This window comes from Vipera ursinii, assembly GCF_947247035.1.
Source record: "Vipera ursinii genome assembly, chromosome: 1".
Taxonomy (NCBI): domain Eukaryota; kingdom Metazoa; phylum Chordata; class Lepidosauria; order Squamata; family Viperidae; genus Vipera; species Vipera ursinii.
The window spans coordinates 16,297,243-16,322,072 of record NC_139512.1 but is presented as its reverse complement, the minus strand read 5'-3'; the positions used below and the strand labels follow the sequence as shown (position 1 = coordinate 16,322,072).

At 47.3% G+C, this 24,830-nt stretch overlaps 1 protein-coding gene across 1 annotated transcript in view; it reads left to right on the top strand.

The window, feature by feature from the left end:
- FBN3 (fibrillin 3) overlaps positions 1-24,830 on the top strand; it is a gene marked incomplete at both ends in the record, with an annotated part of 163,194 nt that overhangs the window by 25,957 nt on the left and 112,407 nt on the right. The window contains 3 exons of the mRNA XM_083350353.1: positions 18,174-18,371; positions 20,791-20,916; positions 22,393-22,518. Of these exons, the coding sequence (XP_083206479.1) occupies positions 18,174-18,371; positions 20,791-20,916; positions 22,393-22,518 (450 nt within the window). The remainder of the gene's footprint in view (positions 1-18,173; positions 18,372-20,790; positions 20,917-22,392; positions 22,519-24,830) is intronic.

The window sequence follows — 24,830 nt, the reverse complement described above, 5'->3', positions numbered from 1 at the left end:
TGGGGAGTTCTGGGAGTTCAAGTCCACACGTCTTAAGGTTTCCGGGTTTGAGAAACTGGGTTAAACACTGGCTCTGGTTTCAGCTGGGGAATTCTGGGAGTTGAAGTCCACACGTCTTAAGGTTTCCGGGTTTGAGAAACTGAATTTTCTCAGCAACGGAATTCGAGAATTTGTGGGTTGTGTTTTTTATTTATTTATTTATTTTCTGCTTATTAAAAGAAAGCCTTCCATGCTTGGTAGTGACCACAATCTTGCTGTGTCTATCCATAGATGTTTTTTGTCAAGAAACACTGAAGGCCTGAGACTTCCGGTTTCAGGTTGCAAGCCCAGACTGAAAGGCAAACGGTTCGTGGTTTTGAATGCAGACCGTTTAGCGTAGCTGAGGGTGAACGGCTGGCTGGATGTTGTGAGTCATCCCGCAGTCTGGCTGAAGTAGGATAACAAAAAAAAAATCAGCCTGTGCATGCCTGCACATACCCACAGCGTTTACCTGCAGGATAGGAGCAAGGAGCTTTAAATAAATAATCCCCCTTTCCAGACAAGCCCTCCGTTTCAGACGTCGAGTGAGAAAAACCTTAGATGAAACGCCGAGGAAAAACAAATAGGAGCCTAAATCAAATCCATGTGTACTTTGGATGAAACATGTGTAGATTTGCACTGCAGGATGCCCGCTTTCTCCCCCCCCCGACCCCCCCCGAATCTCTTTGCTTGCTTTCCAAGAAGCTTTTAGCCCTGCGTTAACAGAGGGACCGAATCAAGATGAAGTGAAGTTCTAGTACCGCTTTACAAGGCCTCGGTAAGGCCGTCCTTGGAATTATTGCATCCCGTTCTGGTCATCACAATGCAAAAAAGACGTTGAGACTCTAGAAAGAGGGCAGAGAAGAGCCACAAAGATGATCAGGGGACTGGAGGCTAAAAAAACATATGAAAAAACAGTTGCAGGATTTGGGTATATCTAGTTCAAGGGTAGGCAGCCTTGGCTCTTTTATGACTCATGGACTTCCACTCCCAGAATTCCTGAGCCAGCCATGCTGAGGGGAAAGGGAGAGGTTTCCAAGCTGCGCCGTGCTGGCTCAGGAATTCTGGGAGTTGAAGTCCACGAGTCATAAAAGAGCAAGGTTGCCTACCCCTGCATTCTTTACGCATGGACTTCAATTCCCAGTATCCTTTGTATTGACCATGCTGGCTCAGGAATTCTGGGAGTTGAAGTCCACAAGTCATGAGGGGGCCATAGTTCCCTATGCTGGCTCAGGAATTCTGGGAGTTGAAGTCCACGAGTCATAAAAGAGCAAGGTTGCCTACCCCTGCATTCTTTACGCATGGACTTCAATTCCCAGTATCCTTTGTATTGACCATGCTGGCTCAGGAATTCTGGGAGTGGAAGTCCACGAGTCATGAGGGGGCCATAGTTCCCTATGCTGGCTCAGGAATTCTGGGAGTTGAAGTCCATGAGTCATAAAAGAGCAAGGTTGCCTACCCCTGCATTCTTTACGCATGGACTTCAATTCCCAGTATCCTTTGTATTGACCATGCTGGCTCAGGAATTCTGGTAGTTGAAGTCCACCAGTCATGAAGGGAGCCATAGTTCCCCATGCTGGCTCAGGAATTCTGGGAGTGGAAGTCCACGAGTCATAAAAGAGCCAAGGTTCCCTACCTGTGGTCTAGTTTAATGAAGAGAAAGACGAGGGGTGAGAGCAATCTTCCAATACAGACCTTGGAAAAAGTTCAGAGAAGAGCAACTAAGACGATCCAAGGCCTGGAGACCAAAACATACGAAGGACGGCTGCAGGATTTGGGTTTGGCCAGTCTAGAGAAAAGAAGAAAGAGGGGAGACAGGATAGCAGCATTCCAGCATTTGAGGGGCTGCCACAAAAAGGTCATAAAATGGGGCAAAGGTCTCTGAACGAAACTCTTTGGGCTGGATTGTGGTCGTGATTAGATCAGTTAATTGCTTTGTTGCTCTAGAACAGAATAGAATAACAGAGTTGGAAGGGACCTTGGAGGTCATCTAGTCCAACCCCCTGCTAAGGCAGGAAACCCTATACCATTTCAGGCAATTGGCTGGCCAGTCTCTTCTTGAAAACCTCCAGTGTTGGACCATTCACAGCTTCTGGAGGCAGGTAGTTAATTGTCCTCCCTGTCAGGAAGTTTCTCCTTAGTTCTAGGTTGCTTCTCTCCTTGACTAGTTTCCATCCGTCGCTTCTTGTCCTGCTTTCAGGTGCTTTGGAGAACAGCTTGACTCCCTCTTCTTTGGGGCAGCCCCTGAGATACTGGAAGGCTGCTATCATCTCTTCCTTCACCCTTCTCTTCGTTAAACTGGACATACCCAATTCCAGCAACCGTTCCCTATATGTTTTAGCCTCCAGCCCCCTAATCATCTTGGTTGCTCTTCTCTGTACCCTTTCTAGAGTCTCAACATCTTCTTTACATCGTGGTGACCAAAACCGGATGCCGTATTCCAAGTGTGGCCTTACCAAGGCATTGTAAAGTGGTATAAACACTTCAGGTGTTCTTGATTCTATCCCTCTGTTCATGCAGCCGAGGATTGAACAGATGTTTGACACTTAACAGAGTTCCTAAGCAGGGGAGAAACACGCAGAAAGGCGCAAGGACTCACTTTGAAGCACAGTCCCAACAGAAAGCAAGAGGGAGAACAATCCATTAAAGCTACGGTTATCAGACGGTGGGCCTTGGAACTCCCCGAGACTGGCTTTGGTGCAGGCGGGCCTCGAACCACTGCTGAAATCGGGCAGCTTTATTTAGCCCCTGGCAGATGGACTGAAACGGTTTGGGATATTTGGAAGGATGGGGTCTTCTTGGAAACCTTGTGCATATCAAGGACTCGTTTGGGTGGGAAGAGATTTTTGGTGTCTGAGGTTAAACCTGGTTCCCAGCTGGGCTGCCTCTGCCAAAACGAAGCAGGCCCTGGCTGTGTGGAGAGAGAGGGATCAAGTTGCAAAGCCTCCTGAGCTTCTTCCAGGCAGAGGGGGAGAGAGAGAGAGAGAGAGAGAGAGAGAGAGAGAGAGAGAGAGAGAGAGAGAGAGAGAGAGAGAGACAGGGAGGAGGAGGGAGAGAGAGAGAGAAAGAGAGAGAAAGAGAGAAAGAAAGAGAGAGAAAGAGAAAGAGAGAAAGAAAGAGAGAGACAGAGAGAGAGAGAGAAAGAGAGAGGGAGGAGGAGGGAGAGAGAGAGGGAGAGGGAGGGAGAGAGAGAAAGAGAGAAAGAAAGAGAGAGAGAGAGAGAGAGAGAAAGAGAGACAGAGAGAGAAAGAGAGAGAGAAAGAGAAAGAAAGAGAGAGAAAGAGAAAGCAAGAGAGAGAAAGAGAGAGAGAGGAGAGAGAGAGAGAGAGAGAGAGAGAGAGAGACCCCCCCTTAACAGTCAGGGTCGTCTTGCAGCCCTCCAGATGTTTTAGATTACAGTTCTCATCAAATCCAGCTGGTACCGTCTGGAGTTGGGAGGTGGCCTTGTAGTCCCAAACATCTGCAGGGCACCCGGTTGAAGAAGGCAGATGGGCTGGACGAGGGAAGCCAGGCGCCTCCTCCTATTTTTTCCTCCTCTCGGAGAATGACAGAGTTGGAAGGGACCTCGGAGGTCTTCTAGTCCAACCCCCTGCTCAGGCAGGACACCCTGGACCATTTCAGACAAATGTGCCAAAAATATCTGCAAAAATAATATCTGCAAAATATCCCAGAGGTGCTTTTTTTTCTCTTTTTCCCAGAGACTTTCTTGTTTTTTCTTTGAAAGGCATTTCGCTTCTCATCCCAGAATCTTCTTCAGCTTTGACTCTGTTCCTTGCAGTCACCTGCTCATTGGTACTCTCTCTGAGAGTCGTTGAGGCCACTTGGATGCTTGTCTGTGTTAGATGTTTTGTGCCAGCCATGGCAGTTCCCCAAAAAGGTCATCAGATGGGAGCAAAGAGGCTTCTTTGCTTCCACTGATGGGTCAGGGGTCCCCGGCCCCTGCAGCCCCATTGGCGAGAGAGTTTTATGGTTAGGGAGGGGCTGAGACCCCCCATAAATACCTCTGCTCAAGGGGCTGCTCTTTGTCTAGTCTGGACTAGTCTATGCTATGCTTGCTTGCTCTCTCTTCTGCTAGCTTACAATCCAGGCATGGAGGCCTCCATGCCAGGAAACTCTTTCTATTTACTTTATCGTTAAATAAAGCTTTGAATGACTGCATTCTTGCGTGATGCCTTTCACTTGGAAGCACCTTAACGATCCATCGACCTCGTGAGACCATCTCACAGTCTGTGTCCTCGGGGTCGCCTGAGTGGTGCAAAGGGGTCTGGAGCCTTCTTGGAGCTGCCGAAAGGAGCGTGTTGCACCCTGGAGATGGATGATGTCGTATCCCACCCCCACCCCACCCCCGTTGAGAGAGAGCTGTTCAATTTGGATCTAGACGGCGTCTTGGACACCCCCCCCCCTCAAGCCAGCGGTCCTCTCTGACCAGAATGTGGACTTTGCTGCCTTGGCAAGAGCGGCCTTTGTCTTTCAAATGCAGACTGACTCCGGACTCTGCTCCCCATGGGTTGGTTCTCCTCCGTTGTGCCAAGCGTTTGTGAAGTGGTTGTTTCGTTTCCCCAATGTTTGTTTCCCCTAAAACAGGGGTAGGCAACCTGGGCTCTTTTACGACTCGTGGACTTCAACTCCCAGAATTCCTGAGCCAGCCATGCTGAGGGGAAAGGGAGAGGTTTCCAAGCTGAGCCATGCCAGCTCAGGAATTCTGGGAGTTGAAGTCCACCAGTCATAAAAGAGCCGAGCTTGCCTACCCCTGCATTCTTTACGCATGGACTTCAATTCCCAGTATCCTTTGTATTGACCATGCTGGCTCAGGAATTCTGGGAGTTGAAGTCCACAAGTCATGAAGGGAGCCATAGTTCCCCATGCTGGCTCAGGAATTCTGGGAGTTGAAGTCCACCAGTCATGAAGGGAGCCATAGTTCCCCATGCCAGCTCAGGAATTCTGGGAGTTGAAGTCCACCAGTCATGAAGGGAGCCATAGTTCCCCATGCCGGCTCAGGAATTCTGGGAGTTGAAGTCCACCAGTCATAAAAGAGTTGAGCTTGCCTACCCCTGCATTCTTTACGCATGGACTTCAATTCCCAGTATCCTTTGTATTGACCATGCTGGCTCAGGAATTCTGGGAGTTGAAGTCCACGAGTCATGAGGGGGCCATAGTTCCCTCATGCTGGCTCAGGAATTCTGGGAGTTGAAGTCCACGAGTCATGAGGGGGCCATAGTTCCCTCATGCTGGCTCAGGAATTCTGGGAGTTGAAGTCCACGAGTCATAAAGGAGCCGAGGTTGCCTACCCCTGGCCTAAAAGATGGCAAATGACCAGCAGTCTTTAAGGAGTATAAATCCTGCCATTCCCCAGCATCCAGTCAGAGCCGAAGAAGCTCCTGGGAGGAGAAGCGAAACGTCTTTAAAGAAAAACAAGGAAGTCCGGCTGCCTCCTAGGGGGAAAAAAAAAGCACCTTCGGGACAACCGTGGCCTGGATGACTTGGGAATCTCCAGGGACACCTGTAAAACCTAGGCAAAATTATACGGGGGGGGGGAGGGGAGCCTGCAGCCTCTGGGCAGGAATTGAACGGGGTTCCTATTTCCGCAAGCAGCTGCCGCGGGGAGGGCAGTCCCTGAAACCCAGGCTGTGGCACTTGCGGAGGGTGTGTGTGGTGCCCAATGCCTGCTGGCACCTCCATGGGGCGAGGCCTGGTGGGCTACCAAGGGGACTCAGTTTTCCCCAAATTGGGGTGGGGAGGGGGGGTCTTTGAAATCCACAGCGTGAGGAAGAGGGAGGGAGACTCAGCTGGCCAGGAGCAGAAATCTTGATTTCTTTTTTTTTTCTTCTGGTGGGCGGGGGGGTGGGGGTGGCAGAGTCAGAAAAGCCAAGATGGTCACTGCAAGAAGAGGGGACCCACCGGTGGGGTCTGCAGTGGTTGGCTACCCTGGGCAGCTGCTTACATAAGAGCGGGGAGCCTTCATCTGTGGGGATTAATCTTGATTTTCTTCTCGGACCGGTTTAAATCCCCAGCCCTCCTGGGGCGGGAGGGGCGGCCTGCGTAAATAGCCTAAAATCACAATTATTGTAAACCTCCCAAGTAGGGGGGGCGTGGGGGTCTTTGAGTCAGAAGGAAATCCTCTTCCGTTGCTGGAGGCCGATGCCCAGGAAAGTGGGCAAAAGCGTGGCAATCCAAGTGTGCAGGTGTTCTTCTGGGAAATGGGGGTGGGGGGAATCACCTGGGGGGGGGAAATGTCATTCAGGCATTGGGCTTTGGGAAGGGAAGGTCTAGATGGCCCCTCCCCAAAACTCGAGGCCTCTGAAACGGAAGCGGCTTCAAGGTGCTAGTCCACGTGGTCTCTTGCCAAGATCCAATCGTATTTAAGTGATAGGAAGAGCCGTGGTGGCGCAGGGCTCAGGATGCAGGATTGCAGGCTGACTCTGCCCACTGCCAGCAGTTCAATCCTGGCCGCCTCGAGGTCGACTCAGCCTTCCGTCCTTCCGAGGTCGGTAAAATGAGGACCCAGATGGTTGGGGGCAAAGAGGCTGACTCTGTAAACCGCTTAGATAGGGCTGTGAAAGCAGCGTGAAGCGGCATATAAGTCTAAGGGCTATTACTATTCTCTCCCTCTTCCTCTTTCCCTCTCTTCTTTTCTTTCTACCTTTCTTTTCTTTCCTCCCCTCTACTCTCTCCTTCCTTCCCTTCTTTTTCTCCATTTTGTTCTTTCCCTCCTGCTCCCTCCATCTCTTATTTCCCTTCTTTTTCGCTCTCCCTTCTTTCCTCTCCTCCCTCCCTCTTTTGTCTTTCTTTCTTTCTTTCTTTCTTTCTTTCTTTCTTTCTTTCTTTCTTTCTTTCTTTCTTTCTTTCTTTCTTTCTTCCCTCCCTTCCTCTTTTAAGAGCCCTGGTGGTGCCGTGGTTACAATGCAGCATCGCAGGCTGACTCTGCCCACTGCCAGCAGTTCAATCCTGACCGGCTCAAGGTTGACTCAGCCTTCCGCCCTTCCGAGGTCGGTAAAAGGAGCCAGATTGTTGGGGGGCAAATAGGCTGACTTAGAGAGGGCTGTAAAGGACGACAAAGCGGTATATAAGTTCTATTGCTATATTGCCCACTAGGACTCCGAGCTCCCTCTCACAGTTGCTACTATTGAGCAAGGTACCAGGGGTAGGCAACCTCGGCTTTTATGACTCATGGACTTCAACTCCCAGAATTCCTGAGTCAGCTATGCTGACTCAGGAATTCTGGGAGTTGAAGTCCATGAGTCATAAAAGAGCCGAGGATGCCTACCCCTGACCTATACTATACCTGTGCATTTGGTTTTTCCTGCCTAAATGTAGAATGTAAAATGAATTTCATTTTGTTAGATAGTGCCCAGTGTTCGAGTCTGTCCAGATCCTTCTGTATCTTAAGCCTGTAACTTCTGGAGTGTTGGCTATTCCTGCCAGCGTGGTGTCATATGCAAATTTGATGAGTTCCCCATCTATCCTCTCGTCCAAATCGTTGATGAAGACGTTGAAGAGCACCAGGCTGGAATACTGCCCCCAGTTCGGTCACCCTGATACAAAAAAAGACGTTGAGGCTCTAGAACAGGAGGGGTCTTCAAACAGGCACGCTGGCTGAGGAATTCTGGGAGTTGAAGTCCACAAGTCATAAAAGGGCCACGTTTGAAGAGCCCCTGCTCTAGAAAGAGTGCAGAGAAGAGCAACAAAGATGATCGGGGGACTGGAGGCTAAAACATATAAGGAACGGTTGGAGGAACTGGGCACGTCTAGCTTAGCAACCTAAATTTGGGGCTCAGTTGAGCTTGTAAACAAGGGACGCGGTGGCTCAGTGGGTTAGGATGCTGAGCTTGTCGACCAGATGGTCGGCAGTTTGGCGGGTCGAATCCCGAGTGCCGCATAGCAGAGTGAGCGCCTGTTACTCGTCCCAGCTTCTGCCAACCTAGCAGTTCGAAAGCACGTAAAAACGCAAGTAGAAAAATAGGGACCACTACAGCGGGAAGGTAACAGCGCTCCATGCGCCTTTGGCGTCTAGTCATGCCGGCCACATGACCGCGGAGACGTCCTCGGACAAGCGCTGGCTCTTCGGCTTTGAAACGGAGATGAGCACCGGCCCCTAGAGTCGGAAACGACTAGCACGCATGTGCGGGGGAACTTTTACCTTTACCTTTACCTTGAGCTTGTAGGTGGAGGGTTACTCTTCTGTCTATCTTCAGAAGCTTTGCCAAAAAGGGGAAACCTCACCAATGTCTTGGTCTGCTATCTGCACAAGCTATTTTTTGCACGAGTGCTGTCAGATTGAAGGGTGCCTTTGCTTGCATCCACTTTAAAAACACCCAGGCCTTCTCAGAGTAGGATATTTCTTGGATGGGCCCTTCCAGATGCTCCGTGTAACGTCTCACGAGCATCTGGACTACGGATGCAAGGAAGGCAAGAATGTCGGCTAATGCAGTCTTCGGTTGCCTCCAGACAGGTCCAGGCAGCTGTTGACTTACAACCTTTCTTTTAGTGACGGTTTTATACTGGGTCTCTACAAAGTTGTAGAGTGATTTTATGGCGTCAAAGGCTTCAGGTTTTTCTATGAGGATATACACGTGGCCGTACCGTGAAAAATCATCAACGGCAGTGAGAAAATACTGACTTTTCCCTAGGGATGGTGTAAAAGGCCCGACCAAATCAACATGTACTAGTTGGTACGGATATTGGGTCTTATGCAGTGACACCCTAGGTATGGGCGCAGCCTTCCTCTTTGACCTCTTACAGATTGCACAGTCCAGGAATACCTCACAATCTTTGATTTGGACTCCCTCAGCAAACTCTCCCATCTTTTTAACCACAGGGAAGCTTGCATGACCTAATCTTCGGTGTAAGAGGTGGGCACACTTATCGTGGAGTGGCTTCCCCACTGACACCCTCTTGGCATTGGTTGCCTTGAGCGGTGCTTCAGGTGACAGCTGAGGTTCGGATTTCTTATCCACACTGCCTTGCTGTGGGGACTTGGATGCAACTGCTTCGGCCTTGCGCTGGTTAAGCAGTGGTTTCTCAGGGGAAAAATATGGCAAACCATTTATGATGGCAATATTTCCAATGACCCTCTGGTTCCGGGTGACATGGCCTCCCCCTTTGCGAAATAAAACTTCCACCTTGTCATCGTCACATAATTTGATAATGCTTAATAGGTTGTTGGCAATGGAGGGGGCATGTAACACCCCTTCAACTTTTCCAAGCCCGGGTACAGAAACAGTTCCCTCCCCAATAACTAAAACTTTATCACCATTTGCCACTTTGACAGATGAGTTAATTTTCTTTAACCTTTTAAAACCTTGTTTCATGTTGGTAATGTGAGATGAAGCTCCAGAGTCCAGTAACCATAAGTCAGTGGGGCTATCAGCCTTTGTGGTGGGGGCACAAGTAGACACAAAATTGCCTTTGGCAGTACTTTTCGCCACGCCACGCCCCCTTTCTTGCCCCTTGCCCCTACCTTGATTGGGACCACGCTTGGGGCCTTGTTGATAATGGGGGCAGTCCTTCTTGAGGTGCCCCTCAGAGCCACAGGTGAAACACTTGAGTAGAGCATTAACCTGCTCTGAGTTGCGGTGTCGTCTGCTGGCTGGCTGGCTGGTGACTCTGGTGTATTCTCCTGCATCTCTCCGTCTTCTATCTTCGTCAATGAGTCTGCCCTCGAGATAGGACAGAGGCATGGCTTCATCCCTGCCCCCTTCCAGGGAAATAATAAAATTGCTCCAATTTTTGTCCAGGGAAGCCACGATGACTGCGACCATGTTCTCTTCAGGTACACGGTAATTTCTGGACATCAGTTGCGCCCTGAGCGATTTTAATTTTCCGAGATGTTCTGCCATGCTGGCCCCAAACCTGAGTCTTGTGTTGTAAAACTCAGTTGTGAGTCTGGTGAGGGAACCAATGTTGTTGCTGTTGAATAAATTGTATAATATCCACCAAACTGCGCTAGCTGTGAGCCCATCTGGAATGCTAGGGAACAAGTTATCATCCATCGAACCCATCAGAGTAGAAAATGCCTGTCTGTGGAGCCACTCTTCTCGTGATCCCCACGGGAAAGGTGGGGGGTTCAGAACCATTTCAAGAGTCCCATCCTTTAATAGACATACCTGCACATTTCTATTCCAACTGTGGTAGTTCTCCCCCCCAATTTTCAGTTTTTCAAAGTTGTGTGGTAACGGGGACGCAGGCACAAACGTTTTGTCTTGTTTGGAGAGCATCTGAGAGGTCTGCATTGAAAAGAAAGGTAAAGGAACCCCTCTAGTGGGCGTTGGTGGTATTTTTCTCTGATTTTTGGATGGCCCCCCTTCAGGGTTAAAAGGCCCGTACTGGGCATGTCCGGAAAACATGTGATCGGGGGGTGGGCGTTGCCCAAGATTGCCAGCCGGCATTTGGATCTGAAAAGACTCTGGAAATCCTTCCTGGAGCCCCCCCGGCCCTGGATTTTCATGAGAAGCCCATCGCTGGTCCTGAAAACCTTGGGGATGGCTAAAGCCGATGCTGGAGGAGGGGGCCAACCCCCCCCCGAAGGCCATCTGGTAAGGAGAGCACCTGGGCGGGGGCGAAAGGAAAATTGGGGGCCCCGGAGAGAGGGTCAGGGGCCTTGGAGGGTAATCAGTCTCTTTGGCTTCAAGGGCCGCAAGTAGGATGGCAGTTTTAAGCGCAGCTGTATTTGTACCAGCCTCGGCTGAACAGTCCTTATTGCCATCGTAGGTCTTGAGGGTTTCTGGTGGAGAGAGCTCAGGGGTTTGCATGTTGCTACAGCTGGATGCCAGGGATTGCTGGGGCCCCAAGCTTAATTGAGGCCTTTCTTTGTTAGAACATGTGGGCGCACAGGGGGCTGCCATCTTGTTTCCTGTGCCGGACCATGCGGTCTCCCTGGGCGCAGCCATCTTGTTTCCTGTTGCCCCAGGAAGCTGTAGGTCACAGTTTGGCAGGGAATTTCACGCCGAAAGCCCTGGGGTCCCGGGGTTACTCAGGGTGGCGGGCGCCATATTAAGGGGCCTCGTGGTCGCTGAGGGGGGGCTTACCCGGCATCCAGAGTCTCTCTGCATTGATGTCCCTCGTGGAGAGGCTTGTGGGGTCTTCTGTACTGCAAGGAGTTTTAGGAGCAGTTCCTTGCATTCTTGTGTAGACATTTGGTCCACGCGTTGCCTGTGTTGGGTCCGGAGCGCTTCTGCTGCATCTGGACAGTCTTGGGCGGACTGTAAAACTTCCAGGCTTCCCTCTGTGGCGTGCAGAAGGAAGCCATCTGTGCTCTCACCTGGAGCGGAGCTTGCTTCAGGGGCTAGAGCTGTTGATCTTGATTGAAGACTCCTGGTCACAATCTGGGATCTCCGGCCATCCATTTCAGTTTCAAATCTAAGGATCTTACTGCTATCTGCAAGCTTGGAAGCTTTGCCTTAAACCATCCTCTGCTACCAACTTGTAAAGCAGGTCTGATGAGAGATCGAAGGGTCGTTAAGGTGCTTCCAAGTAAAAAAGGCAGGATGCAGAGATGCAATCATTATGAAGCTTTATTCATCGATAGGTTATATAAAAAGAGCTATATGGCATGGAGGCATCCATGCTTGTATGATAGAGAGAGAATGCATGCAAGAGAGAGAGAAAGATGAGAAGCACTAGAACAAAGAGCAGCCCCTGAGCAGAGGTATTTATGGGGGGTCTGAGCCCCTCCCTAACCATAAAACACTCTCTCCAATGGGGCTGCAGGGGTCTGAGACCCCTGACTCATCAGTGAAAGCAAAGAAGCCTCTTTGCTCCCATCTGATGACCTTTTTGGGTAACTGCCAATGGCTGGCACAAAACATCTAACAGAGTCGGCCTGCAATGCCACCTTCTAACCACTGCGCCGTCACGGCTCATCATGCCAGGATCTCAGGAAATGATTTTTCTGCTCTCGCCTGCACCGGGGATCTGGGTTCCAGTTCTGGTTGCCAAAAAAGATTAAGAAGGATCGGAGTGAGTGAAGGTAGACGTGTTTTTTCCCCCAGGAAAACCCAAATCCCAAATTGGGATCGGCATGAAAGAGTTGGCCAGTCTTTCAGATGCTCCACCCCTGGAGGGTTTCAAACCAACGGTGGAGGGTGGGAGAAAGCGACCTTTGTCTGGATGGGCTGAAGATTCCTGTCCTGGGTAGCGGGTTGGACTAGATGACCTCCCACGGTCCCTTTCAACCTCTCGTACCTGAACATGTTTTAACTGAAGGTCAAAGGCGGGAGGTTCATTTGTGATTTAGCGCACGCATGCACACACACACACACACACACACTCACATAATATTATTTATCACATGACCTGGGGGGATGCTTGCAACTATCGTAAACACATGCCGGTTGCTAAGCGGTTTTGATCCCATGACTGTGGGGGATGCTGCCACGGTCGTAAGTGAGAGGACTAGACTTCAGTCACATTTTTCTTCCCCCCCCCACCCGTGCCATTGTAACTTCAAACACTCACAGGTTGCAAGCCGCAACTCCCCTTCTACATTAGCAGTTGAGCTAGGGCTCTTGCCTTAAAAACACAATCAAGACTCTAGTCCTCATGGAGGTCGGCCGAGGGTGGGCTTCCTTTGGGAAGAAAAAAGGATAAAGAGGTTGCCAGGTGCCTTAAAACCGTGCTTGGGACAGGAGCTAGCCAAATTATTATTATTATTATTATTATTATTATTATTATTATTATTATTATTATTATTATTATTAATTGGAAGGGACCTTGGAGGTCATCTAGTCCAACCCCCTGCTCAGGCAGGAAACCCTATACCATTTCAGACAAATGGCTGTCCAGTATTATTATTATTATTATTATTATTATTATTATTATTATTATTATTAATTGGAAGGGACCTTGGAGGTCATCTAGTCCAACCCCCCTGCTCAGGCAGGAAACCCTATACCATTTCAGACAAATGGCTGTCCAGTATTATTATTATTATTATTATTATTATTATTATTATTATTATTATTATTATTATTATTATTATTATCATCATCATCATCATCATCGATCTGTGCGGGGCAGCTTCCAGCCTTCCTTGCGTGCAGAGAGGGGTCCGAAGCAACGTCTGACCTTTAATAAAATTTGATTGCAACCTCATTAAATCTTTGATCACCTGACCTCTTCGAATCGGCTCCAGATGTGCTCTGGCCCTCCGCCAGCTCACCCCCCCACCCCCACTCCCAGCCTCTCCACTGCAGACAGCTTTGGCTGTTCTCCTTCTCTTGCTGGGAACTTCAATCAGGAAATCTATTTTTGTCCATTTTGCTGCCTTCCCCCTGCTTCTCCCCACCCCCCACCTAATCTATTTTGGGAGCAGGGCTTAGAAAAGAGGAGGGGGCGTCTGGCTCCTTCTTGCGGGTCCTCTTCAGGCTCCGGTGTGGGGGGAGTGGGGTTGGGAGGTTTCTCCACCTGGCCGACTTGAGGATGGGTGGACTTCAACTCCCAGAATTCCCCAGCTGGAATTAACTCTGGATCCAGATTCGATGTGCAACTTGGGGGTCTTCCTGGACTGACGACAGTCTTCCAATAGTTGAGGGGCTGCCCCAAAGAAGAGGAGGGGGTCAAGCTATTCTCCAAAAGCCCCTGAAGGCACGACAAGAAACAACGGATGGAAACTTATCAAGGAAAGAAGAACTAAGGAGAAATTTCCTAACAGTGAGAACAATTAACCAGTGGAACGGCTTGCCACCAGACGTTGTGGGTGCTCCAACCCTGGAAGTTTTCAAGAAGAGACTGGACAGCCACTTGTCTGAAATAACACTAGCCATATATCCCTTAGACTTATATACCGCTTTGCGCTGCTTTTACAGCCCTCTCTAAGCCGTTTATAGAGTCAGCCTATTTGCCCCCAACAATCTGGGTCCTCCTTTTACTGACCTCTGAAGGGTGGAAGGCAGAGACAGCCTTGAGCAGGTCAGGATCGAACTCCAGGCAGTGGACAGAGTCAGCCTGCGATACTACATTCTCACCACTGTGCCAGCACGGCTCTTTAGAGTCTAGGGTCAACTGCTTGAAAAGAGGGTTTGACTAGATGACCTCCAGGGTTATTCGGACTCCTGCTCAAAGTGCCGTTGGCAGACGTGGCTAGGAGGGCCTGTGCGCAACTTGGTGTCGTGCACCAGTTGTGCTCTTGCATTGTTGAGGCCCTGCACTTGTTCACTCGTGCCCTAGTCATCTTTGGCTGGAGAATTGAAATGCACTTTATATGAAATTGACACCACAATTTTGGTCAACGTATTATAAAAAAGATGTTGAGACTTTGGGAAAAAGTGCAGAGAAGAGCAACTAAGATGATCCAAGGCCTGGAGGCTAAAATGTTCATAGCATGGCTGCGGGACTTGGGTTTGGCTAGTTGAAAGAAAAGAAATAGGGGAGACATTATAGTAGCATTCCGGTATTTGAGGGGCTTCCACAAAGAAGAGGGTGTGTGTGTGTGTGTGTGTGTTAAACTATTCTCCAAAGCACCAGAAGGCAGAACAAAAAGCAACGGATGGAAACTACTCAAGGAGAGAAGCAATCTGGAATTAAGGAGAAGTTCCCTGACAGCGAGAAAAAATAACCAGAGGAACAGCTTGCCACAAGAAGTTGTGACTGCCTCATCCCTGGAGGTTTTAAAGAAGCGATTGGATGGCCATTTGTCTGAAATGGTAGAGGGTTTCCTGCCTGAGCAGGGGGTTGGACTAGATGACCTCCAAGAAGACCTTCCATTCTGTTCTGTTCTGCCCCACTTTACATCAGGGAGGACTGTGTAGAGAGAGTTTCCTCCTTTAAATTTCTGGGAGTCTACCTCTGTGAAGATCTGACCTGGAAAGTTAACACAACCCAGGTGGCTAGAAAGGCCCAACAGAGGCTTCACTTTCTTAGGGTCTTGCGGAAGAACAGGGTAGAACAACGGCTAATGACCCTCTTTTACCGGTCTACTATAGAGAGCGTCCTCTTGTACGGTATTGTGGTTTGGTATGCCGGTCTGACAGCCGCGGACAGGAAAGTATTACAGAGGGTGGTGAGCACAGCACAAGACATTGTGGGCTGTTCTCTGACACCACTGGATGACCTCGCCAGGGCCCGCTGCCTTGGAAGAGTGAGGAAAATTCTCAGGGATGACTCACGCCCTGGACGGTATCTCTTTACTCTCCTACCATCCGGTAGGAGATATAGGAATATAGCCAGCTGTACCAACAGGCTGAAAAACAGCTTTTATCCATGGGCTGTTAGGCTTTTAAATGGGACATAATCTTATGCGGACGCGGTGGCTCAGTGGGTTAGGACGCTGAGCTTGTCGATCAGAAGGTCGGCAGTTTGGCGGGTCAAATCCCGAGTGCCGCGTAACAGAGTGAGCGCCTGTTACTCGTCCCAGCTTCTGCCAACCTAGCAGTTCGAAAGCACATAAAAATGCAAGTAGAAAAATAGGGACCACTACGGTGGGAAGGTAACAGCGTTCCGTGCGCCTTTGGCGTCCAGTCATGCCGGCCACATGACCACGGAGACGTCCTCGGACAAGCGCTGGCTCTTCGGCTTTGAAACGGAGATGAGCACCGGCCCCTAGAGTCGGAAACGACTAGCACGCATGTGCGGGGGAACCTTTACCTTTACCTTTAATCTTATGCAGAATTGACTTGGGAGGCCGGTGTGTGGTGTAGTTGGTTCACATAGTGTGGTGGGATGGAGGGTTTGTTGTCACTGTGTGTTGGGGGGAGAGAGCACGGGGGGGGGGGGAGGCTCAGCTAATCTCAATGTACACATGTTGTACTTTGACAATAAAGGTTTATTATTATTTATTATTATTATATTCTATTTCTATTTCTATTCTATTTCTATTCTATTAATTTCTATTCTATTCTATTCTGTTATGTTCCATATTCTGTTCTGTTCTGTTCTGTTCTACTCTATTCTATTCCTTCACGTTCCCACCCGTCTCCAACCCCTGACACAGGGATGACACAGAGTCAGAACCCCTTGCTAAAAAGAGAGAGAGAGAGAGAGAGAAGGACCTCCACACCACCCCCAATTCCTCCAAGCTGCCCCCACCCCCGCCCCGAGCTTTGGACCGGCTGCTAAAACCCGGGATGACCGCCACAACGTGGGAAAGGCAGGCCTCTCTGGAGGCCAGGAAATTAAGAAAAGATGTTTTCCCCACCCTGACAGTGCCTCTCTTGTCCTTCAAGACCCCCCCACACACAGACAGACATCTTCTTTGCAGATGGTGAGGGGTGGGTGGCTTCTCTCCTTTGGTCTCCGTGGCTCCTCTTCTTTCAATTGCTCTGTTGGTTTCAAAGGCAGGAAAGCTTAGTGGGTCACCACGCTGACCCAATCCCGTGGGGAGGGGGGTGAAGGTGAAGATTTGGAGACCCCCTTCAAGAGGACCCTTTCCTGCAGCTCTTTGGTAAATGGCAGGCAGGCAGGCAGGAAGGCAGGCAGAAGGAGTAGAGTAGAGTAGGATAGGCTAGGAATAAGAATAGAACAGAACAGAACAGAATAGAATAGAATAGAAGAATAGAATAGAATAGAATAGAATAGAATAGAATAGAATAGAATAGAATAGAATAGAATAGAATAGAATAGAACAGAACAGAACAGAATAGAAATTAAATGAATAGAATAGAACAGAATAGAATTTAAATGAGTAGGATAGGATAGGATAGGATAGGATAGGATAGGATAGGATAGGATAGGATAGGATAGGATAGGATAGGAATAAGAATAGAACAGAACAGAATAGAATAGAATAGAATAGAATAGAAATTAAATGAATGGAATAGAATAGAAATTAAATGAATAGAATAGAACAGAATAGAATTTAAATGAGTAGGATAGGATAGGAATAAGAATAGAACAGAACAGAATAGAATAAAATAGAAAAGAATAGAATAGAAATTAAATGAGTAGAATAGAATATAGAATAGAATAGAACAGAACAGAATAGAATAGAATAGAAATTAAATGAATAGAATAGAAATTAAATGAATAGAATAGAACAGCATAGAATTTCAATGAGTAGGATAGGATAGGATAGGATAGGATAGGATAGGATAGGATAGGATAGGAATAAGAATAGAATAGAACAGAACAGAACAGAACAGAATAGAATAGAATAGAAATTACATGAATAGAATAGAATATAGAATAGAATAGAAATTACATGAATACAATAGAACAGAATAGAATTTAAATGAATAGAATAGAATAGAATAGAATAGAATTTAATAATAGAATAGAATAGAATAGAATAGAATAGAATAGAATAGAACAGAAAAGAACAGAACAGAATAGAATAGAATATAGAATAGAATAGAATAATGAATAGAATAGAATAGAATAGAATAGAATAGAATAGAATAGAATAGAATAGAATAGAAATAGAATAGAATAGAATAGAATAGAATAGAACAGAACAGAACAGAACAGAACAGAAATTAAATGAATGGAATAGAATATAGAATATATAATAGAACAGAACAGAATAGAATAGAATAGAAATTAAATGAATAGAATAGAATATAGAATACAATAGAAATTAAATGAATACACTAGAACAGAATAGAATTTAAATGAATAGAATAGAATAATAGAATAGAATAGAATAGAATAGAATAGAATAGAATAGAATAGAATAGAATAGAATAGAATATAGAATAGAATAGAAATTAAATGAGCCTAATAGAAATTAAATGAATAGAAATAGAAATAGAATAACAGAGCTGGAAGGGACCTCAGAGATCATCTAATCCAGCCCCATGCTCAGGATGCAAACTCTGTAACATTTCAGACAAATCGTTGTCCAATCTCTTCTTAAAAGCCTCCAGTGCTGGAGCCTTCACAGCTTCTGGAGGCAGGGCCTTCCACTGGTTCAAGGGGCACAGAGAAGACCGTCCTTCTTAGGGCCCCCAGAGCCCCAACTCTTAGCCCCAGTGACCGACAACAAGCCACACATTTGCCCAGGAACACAGAACTGCTCAGGCTTGGTAAAATGCCTTCTCCAGGTAGTAAAGTTGCTCCCCAAACTTTGGCAGCCCACAGACTGTGGCGGGAGACTTATGTGAATCCCGTGGCGTGGAAGCCCCCCTTGGACCCTCCTCTGGGCACCCTCAGGGCTCTGTCCATTCGGCCAGGGGACCCCCCCCTTTCTGGCTTGGCACTGACCACCTCCCTTCTTACCTTCCTAGATTACCGGACGGGACCTTGCTTCAGCCAGGTGAACAAGCAGATGTGCCAAGGGCAGCTGAGCGGCATCGTCTGCACCAAGACCATGTGCTGCGCTACCATCGGCCGCGCCTGGGGCCATCCCTGTGAGATGTGTCCAGCCCAGCCCCACCCCTGCCGCCGCGGATTCATCCCCAACATCCGTACCGGGGCTTGCCAAGGTCGGTGGTGTTTTTTCTGCATGAGCCAGCCAGGTTCTCTATACAGGGCCTGGTCCAAAAGGTCAAGATGGCAGCCATAAGGGTGCATATAAATCAACCACTCAGAATAGAGTTGGAAGGGACCTTGGAGGTCTTCTAGTCCAGCCCCCTGCTCAAGGAGGAGATCCTAAGCCAGGGGTAGGAAACCTTGGCTCTTTTATGACTCGTGGACTTCAACTCCCAGAATTCCTGAGCCAGCATGGCTCAGCTTGGAAACCTCTCCGTTTCTCCTCAGCATGGCTGGCTCTGGAATTCTGGGAGTTGAAGTCCACGAGTCATAAAAGGGCCAAGGTTGCCTACCCCTGTAACCTAGACCATTTCAATCAATCAATCAACCAATCAGAATAGAGCTGGAAGGGACCTTGGAGGTCTTCTAGTTCATCCCTCTGCTCAAGCAGGAGACCCTATACAAGGACAGGACAAGAAGCAATGGATGGAAACTAATCAGACAGACAAGTTAATAATAATAATAATAATAATAATAATAATAATAATAATAATAATAATAATAATAATAATAAAAAATAATAATAATGATAATGATAATAATAAAGTTGGAAGGGGTCTTGGAGGTCATCTAGTCCAACCCCCTGCTCAGGCAGGAAGCCCTCTACCGTTTCAGACAAATGCCTGCCCAGTCTCTTCTTAAAAACCTCCAGCGTTGGAGCATTCACCACTTCTGGAGGCAGGTAGTTCCACTGACTGATCAAGTCGAAAAGCAACCTGGAATTAAGGAGCAACTTCCTAACAGGGAGGACAATTAACCAAGGGAACAGAAGTTGCCACCAGAAATCGTGGGCGCTCCATCCCTGGAGATTTTTAAGAAGAGATTGGAGAGCCATTTGTTGGAAATGGTATCAGGATTCCTGCCTGAGCAGGGGGTTGGACTAGAAGACCTCCAAGGTCCCTTCCAACTCTGTTATTGTATTCTTTTTTATACCATATTGGACAAGTGACTGTCCAACATCTGTTCTTAAAAATCTCCAATACTGGAGCGTCCACGATTTCTGGGGGCAAGTAGTTCCACTGCTTAATTGTCCTCATTTTTAGGAAGTTTCTCCTTAGTTCCAGGTTGCTTCTCTCCTTGATTGGTTTCCATCCGATGCTTCTTCTCCTGCTTTCGGGCACTTTGGAGAAGAGCTTGACCCCCCCTCTTCTTTGGGGCAGCCCCTCAAATACTGGAATGCTGCTATCATGCCACCCTTAGGTTTTCTTTTCTCTAGACTGGTCATTCCCAAATCCTGCAACCGTTTTTCTTCGTATGTTTTAGTCTCCGGGCCTTTGAATCCTCTCAGTTGCTCTTCTTTGTCCTTTTCCCAAACTCTCAACATCTTTTTTGTAATGTGGTGACCCAAACTGGATGCAGGTATTCCAGGGGTGGTCTTACTAGGGCTTTACAAAGCGGTCCTAAGACCTCGCGTGATTTTGATTCTGTGTCTGTGTTTATACAACCCAGGATTGTGTTAGCTTTTTTGGCTGCTGCCGCACACGGCTGGCTCCCGTTTAAGGGATCGTTCACTAAGGACTCTGAGGTCTCTCTCTCACGGTGGCTTTTTTTCAAACTGGACTTTGTTTTTTTCCTTGAGGAAGATGTTTCACCTCTCATCCAAGAAGCTTCTTCAGCTCTGGCTGGATGGGGGGAGGGGGGAAAATGGAAGGATTTTATGTTCCTTGCAGACGGCTGGTCATTTGCCTCCTTTGAGAGAGCCGTTGAGGCCACTTGGAGGTTTATCTTTGTGTCCTCAGGCTCACCTGAGTGGTGCAAAGAGGTGTGGAGCCTCCTTGGAACTGCCGAAAGGACTGTGTTGTTCCAAGGAGGCTCCACACCCCTTTGCACCCCTGAGGTGACCCCGAGGACACAGACAAACCTCCTTGTGGCCTCAACGACCCTCTAAAAGGATGCAAATGACTAGCTATCTGCAAGGAGTATAAATCCTTCCATTCTTCGGTCAGAGCCGAAGAAGCTTCTTGGGTGAGAAGTGAAACGTCTTCAAAGAAAAGGCTCCACACCCATTTGCACTGCTCAGGTGACCCTGAGGACACAGATACACTTCCAAGCAGCCTCAACGACCCTCCAAAAGGATGCAAATGACCAGCTGTCTGCAAGGAGTATATATCCTTCCATTCCCCACCATCCAGTCAGAGCTGATGGTGGAGAAGCAAAATGTCTTCAAAGGAAAGCGAGAAAGTCCAGTTGCCTCCTGAAAAAAAAAAAAAGGACCGTTGGGACAACCGTGACCCATAGGACGGAGAAGCTCCATAGACAGGTGGAAGGGTGGAAGAGTTTCTGGACGGCATTCCTGCCCTCCAAGGCCCTTTCCCCTCTTCCCCCGGGCAGGTGGGCTCACTCAGATCTGGGGGCCCTGTTCTTTCCCGGCAGATGTGGACGAGTGCCAAGCCATCCCCGGGCTGTGCCAAGGGGGCAACTGCCTCAACACCGTGGGCTCCTACGAGTGCAAGTGCCCGGCTGGCCACAAGCAGAGCGAGACCAGCCACAAGTGCGAAGGTGAGGAGACTCGGGGGGGGGGGAGGGTGTTCAGGGGGAGGGGAAGCGGAAAGGGGTGTGGAGGGTGCAAGGGGGCCTCTTGTCCAGGCTGTCCAGAGGGACAGTGAGGTGCCCCGTGGTTGCAAAGAGGCCATCGCTCCGAAGATGATTGGAGAGGGTGAGAAACTCTGCACATGCTCGGGGCAGCTGAGCATCAATAGATTAGATACAGAGATAAATATAGAGTTACAGATACATAGATGTATACATATAAATAGATAAATTGATTATGTGTTAAATGTTTGTTAAGTATTTAGAATGCACTTGCTTAAGTCCCAAACACGGGACAAATCTTATTTCCTGTTTCAGCCTAACCCAAGGCCATCTACAGGCAGTAGCCACAGCAGTGGCAGCCAAATAAATTGATTATATATATAGTTATAGAGATAAGTGTGTGTGTGTGTGTGTGTGTGTGTGTGTGTGTGTGTGTGTATAAATAGATGTAGAGATAAATATAAATATATAGATTAGAGATAGAGATAAATGTAGAGATATAGATGTATACGTATAAATATATATGTATAAATAGATTATATATAGTTATAGAGATAGAGCTATAGAGATAGATATAGATATACAGATATAAATATAAATATATATTAGATACAGAAATAGAGATAAATGTAGATATAGATATAGAGATTCCATCGAAACGTTGCTCCTACACCTTTAGTTCTACGCGGGGAAAAACCCGAATAACCAAAGATCCACATACGAACACCCGCGAAAACCTCAGAAAACAGATATAGAGATACAAATATATAGATATAATATCAATATTGACAGAGATATATAGATATAATATATAGATATAAATATGAATATACAGATATAAATATAGATATAGAGATATAGATATAATATATAGATGTATAGATATAAAAATAAATATATAGATTAGATAGGCATAGATATAAATGTAGAGATTTAGATATATATAGATATATATGAATATATAGATATAGATAGATATATAGATACAGATATAGATGTATAGATATAAATATATAGATTAAAAATATAGATATAAATGTAGAGATATAGAAATATAGATATAAATATAGATAGATAGCTATCTAAACAGATATAGAAATACAGATATAGAAATATAACCTATAGATGTATAAACATATAGATATATAGATAAAGGTATATAGATATAAATGTAGAGATATAGATATAGATACATAGATATATAGAAGTAGAAGCAGGTAGATAGATAGATCTGCTGATGCTTTAAGCTACATTTGTGTATCAGTGATTGCCTGACCTCTGTAGATGCTCTACTACACTGAAGGAACGGCGCACCCTCTTTCCTCACTGCCGCTTCTTAGACTCGGCGTCTCAAGGGGGTCTGTCCGCCCGGGGCCGGGTCTGTCCTGGGGAGGGATGGCTTGGCCAGGAGCAGCCGATTAACTACCATCTCCTCCTCCCCAGACACGGACGAGTGCAGCAACACGCCCGGCGTTTGCAACGGCGGGGAGTGTACGAACACGGTGGGCAGCTATGTCTGCGCCTGCCCACGAGGCTTCATGACCAGCCCGGATGGGTCCCGTTGTGTGGGTAAGCAAGACGCTAATACGGCCCAGGTGGGCCTCACTGTTCTAAGTGGCCAGGAGTCCCAAGGGTAAGAGGTGTGATGGCGCAGTGGCGAGAGTGCGGTACTGCAGGCTACTTCTGCTGACTGCCGGCTGCCAGCAGTTTGGCGGTTTGATCCTCTCACCGGCTTGAGGTCGACTCGACCTTCCGTCCTTCTGAGGTCAGTAAAAGGAGGACCCAGATTGGTGGGGGCAAATAGGCTGACATTGTAAACTGCTTAGAGAGGGCTGTGGAAGCCCTGTGAAGGGGTATATAAGTCTAAGCGCTGTTGCTATTCTCTCCCTCCTTCCCTCCATCTTCTCCTGTTTGAGCAGGGGGCTGGACTAGAAGACCTCCAAGGTCCCTTCCAGCTCTATTCTGATTCTGATTCCCTCTCCTTCCTTCAGGCCCTTTTCTTTCTACCTTTCTTTTCTTTCCTTCCCTCTACTCTCTCCTTCCTTCCCTTCTTTTCCTCCATTTTCCCTTCTCCCCTGCTCCCTCCATCTCCTATTTCCCTTCTCTTTTTCTCTCCCTCTTCTTTCCTTCCTTATTCCCTCCTTTTTATTTTTCCTTTTCGTTCTTTCCCTCCCTCCCTTCCTTCCTTCCTTCCTTCCTTCCTTCCTTCCTTCCTTCCTTCCTTCCTTCCTTCCTTCCTTCCCTGGACATTTACAAAAATAGACCAGGCAGTCATTGGATTGGGATGGTATCAGATCTCATGCCTTGTGCAGGGGGTAGGTCTAGAAGACCTCTGAGGTCCCTTCCAGCCCTAGGGTTCTCTGTTCTACTTCCAAAAAGAAGCCCTGAGCTTGGAGAACCAGCTGTCCCTCGTGTGGGGAGCTGCCTGGCCGCTCAAGTGAATCGCTTGGGGTTCACTGTTTCCGGATTTCACAATTAGCCTGTTTCCTTTGTTGAATTATCACATTTTTGCAAGCCAAAGAAGGACCAAGGGGGATATGATAGCAGCCTTCCAATATCTCAGGGGCTTCCAGAAAGAAGAGGGAGAATCAACCTCTTCTCCAAAGCACCAGAAGGCAGGAAAAAGAAGCAACGGATGGAAACTCATCAACCTAGAACTAAGGAGAAACTTCCCGACAGTGAGAAAAAAATTAACCAGTGGAACCACCTGCCTCCAGAAGTTGTGGATGCTCCAACACTGGAGGTTTTCAAGAAGAGAATGGACAGCCATTTGCCTGAAATCCTATGCCTAGAGTTTCTTGCCTGAGCAGGGGGTTGGACTAGATGACCTCCAAGGTCCCTTCCAGCTCCTATTATTCCGTTCTAACAATGCAGAAGGAGCCAGGTTTTTTTTTTTGTGTGTGTGTGTGTCTCAATTAATCCTTTGCAAATAAAGCTTCTGTTCTCCTCTTTGTTGATGGGGTGGGGGTGGGGGGCAAAAATCTGGAATGCGGGTCTGGCTGAATGCCTTCTCTCATTCCCACCCTCTTGTCCTAACCAGAAAATTCCTTTTCTAATGACTTCCTCGCTTGCTTTGTAATTTTATTGGCTGGGCTGCCAGGAATGGCCTCTCCCCCACCGCCACCCCATTTTGCTCCCGAGGAATATAAGCCACCCTAAAGCTTTCCCTTCCCTGTCTGGATCCCAAACTGGAAAACCGCGACCCCCACCCCCACCTCCTCCCCATCAGCCAGAGGTGAACAAGGCACCCTGGCTGAGATGGGACAAAGATCTTTCTTTTTTTTTTTTGAGAGGTTGGACAAAAGCAAACATCTGCCAAAGTTCAAGTCCTTGCAAGCTGCTTAAAACAATAAATTTATTTATTTAGCGTATGGCGTAACATACATGGACTTACAACATGCGTTAACATTCCGCCTAGATTAAAAACACAGCAAAATATGAATGTTTAAAAAAGAGCTATGTTCAAATACCAGTGTCTACTCTAGGCCATCCAATCATTAACATGCGGCATTGGTTATCTGGAAAAAAATGGAATGGAATAGAATTAAGAATGGAGTAGAGTAGAATAGAATAGAATAGAATAGAATGGAATGGAATGGAATGGAATGGAATGGAATGGAATGGAGTGGAGTGGAGTGGAGTGGAGTGGAGTGGAGTGGAGTGGAGTGGAATGGAATAGAATAGAATATAGAATAGAATAGAATAGAATAGAATAGAATAGAATAGAATAGAATAGAATAGAATAGAATAGAATAGAATAGAATAGAATAGAATAGAATAGAATAGAATAGAATAGAATAGAATATGGAATAAATAGAATAGAATAGAAGAATAGAATAGAATGGAATGGAATGGAATGGGACCTTGGAGGTCATCTAGTC